This window comes from Rhincodon typus, chromosome 46 (assembly GCF_021869965.1).
Source record: "Rhincodon typus isolate 14 chromosome 46, sRhiTyp1.1, whole genome shotgun sequence".
Classification (NCBI taxonomy): Eukaryota; Metazoa; Chordata; class Chondrichthyes; order Orectolobiformes; family Rhincodontidae; genus Rhincodon; species Rhincodon typus.
Window position 1 is genome coordinate 6,564,029 of NC_063377.1, and position 1,325 is coordinate 6,565,353.

General features: G+C 56.3%; 1 protein-coding gene across 1 annotated transcript in view; it reads left to right on the top strand.

Moving 5' to 3' along the window:
- The first annotated feature begins 47 nt into the window (after positions 1 to 47).
- Positions 48 to 1,325, top strand: part of LOC125487847 (brain-specific angiogenesis inhibitor 1-associated protein 2-like) — a 4,092-nt gene continuing 2,814 nt past the window's right edge. Inside the window, exons 1-2 of the mRNA XM_048620292.1 lie at positions 48 to 67; positions 975 to 1,146. Coding sequence (XP_048476249.1) covers positions 48 to 67; positions 975 to 1,146 — 192 coding nt within the window. The remainder of the gene's footprint in view (positions 68 to 974; positions 1,147 to 1,325) is intronic.

Genomic DNA, 1,325 nt, shown 5'->3' on the forward strand with positions numbered 1-1,325 from the left:
TTATTTCTGACATTATTCCAGTTCTTGAATCGATCATTGAGAGAACAATGACCGTCGACCTTTCAATGTTTGAACACTCTCTGATTTGCCATTGATCTTCCTCTCTCGTGTGTTTCCCTTCCCATTCCTGTATCTCCTCCATTATTCCCTCTGGCCTCTTCTACGATCCCTGCATTTCCCTCTCTACCCTACGTGTGTGGTCCCCCCTCTCTCTCACTGCCCTCTTTTCTCTTTCCTCTTCCTCTCTCACCTTCGTTCTGTCCCGTCCCCTCATTCCTCGCCTGCTGTCCCTGCCTCTCTACCCCCCACCTCCGTCTCCCTCACAAATCCCACTCTCCCCTCTCCTCATCTGTCCTACTATCCCCCTCACTCTCCCTCTGCCTCTCTTACCCACTATCTCTGTCCCTCTCCTTTTCACTCACCACTCCCCCTCTGTCCCTCCCCGTCCCCTCTCTACTCCACAATCTAACGTCCTCTCCCTCACCTCTCTCTCTCTCTCAACCTATTCCTCTCCGTCTCTCACTCAATCCCTTTCTCCCTCTCTCCCTTCCCCTGTTTCCCGCCTTCTCTCTCTCTCTCTCTCACACCTGCTCTCCCTCTTTCCATCTCTCCACCTCTCTCTCTACCCCTCTCTCCCTCTCTCATCCCCACTCGCTCACTCACACTGTCTCCTCCTCTTCCCCTCCCTCTCGCTCCCACCTTTCTCTCTGTCCCCGGCTCTGTCTCACCTTCTCTCTCTCTCTCCCCCAATATCTCCTTCTCCCTCTCTCTATCCCATTCTCTCCCCCTCCCCCTCTCCCTCTGCCCCCCTCTCTACACTGCCTCCCTGTCTCACCATCTCCCTACCCCTGCCTTGCACCCGCTCTATCACCCTCCCCCACCCCCTCCACCCCTCTCCCTACACCTCCCTCCACCACCCACCTCGTGTGCCTCCTCTCTGCACCACACCACCCCCCCAAACTCTCTATCCCCAGCTTACAGAACTGTTGGTTCAATAGCTCCAGCACTGGAAAGTTGGATCAGGTGGGACTGTCTGCAGGATTCCTGGGAAACGCTGCCTCCATCAGGAACGGGAACAGCTCTGTATCGTCCGGCACTAATCTCCGAACGAGGCCCTTCAGCCTCATGGATCCTGATATCCCACAGGTACAGCCCCGTCACGCTGACATCAGTCTGTCTCTCGGCACAGGAGGAGGTGACAGGGATAGGGAGGGAGGGATTTGAACAGGAGGGTGAGGATTGTAGGGGGCTGGAGGAGGTGACGGAGATAGGGAGGGAGGGGATTTGAACAGGAGGGTGAGGATTGTAGGGGGCTGGAGGAGGTG